We start from the raw sequence: 377 nt of genomic DNA, 5'->3' as shown, positions 1-377 counted from the left end.
CACGAATGGGCCCGCGAACCTCCACCTCTCCGACAGAGCACAAGGGACCAGTCCAGGTGACCCAGGTGGAGGAAGACAAAGTTATGGTGTTGATGGACGGTAAGGGCCCCCTTTCTCATGGCCCCCGTCTTGTTTGCTCCTCACACTGAACTTACTGTCCAGTTCCTCGGTAACTAGCCTTCCACGCCCCGCCCTTAAAGCTCTCTTTTTATCCCTTCTAGGGTCCCTGAAGCTGGTGACTCCAGAGGGAGCCCCAGTCAGGGGGCTTCGAACCCCGGAGATCCCCATGACGGAAGCTGTGGAGGCTGTGGGTACGTGGAGGTTGGGAAGTCCGGGGTCCAGCGTGGAGGCTCAAGTGATACCCAAGTAACAGGCAC

General features: G+C 58.6%; 1 protein-coding gene across 1 annotated transcript in view; it reads left to right on the top strand.

Annotated features, from left to right (window-relative positions):
• The window catches only part of MAP4K1 (mitogen-activated protein kinase kinase kinase kinase 1), a gene marked incomplete at its 3' end in the record, with an annotated part of 16,953 nt that overhangs the window by 12,684 nt on the left and 3,892 nt on the right, over window positions 1-377 (top strand). The window contains exons 26-27 of the mRNA XM_015562424.1: window positions 12-99; window positions 222-311. Of these exons, the coding sequence (XP_015417910.1) occupies window positions 12-99; window positions 222-311 (178 nt within the window). The remainder of the gene's footprint in view (window positions 1-11; window positions 100-221; window positions 312-377) is intronic.

Source organism: Myotis davidii, unplaced genomic scaffold (assembly GCF_000327345.1).
Source record: "Myotis davidii unplaced genomic scaffold, ASM32734v1 scaffold1618, whole genome shotgun sequence".
Lineage (NCBI taxonomy): Eukaryota > Metazoa > Chordata > Mammalia > Chiroptera > Vespertilionidae > Myotis > Myotis davidii.
This window is presented reverse-complemented; position numbering and strand designations above follow the sequence as displayed.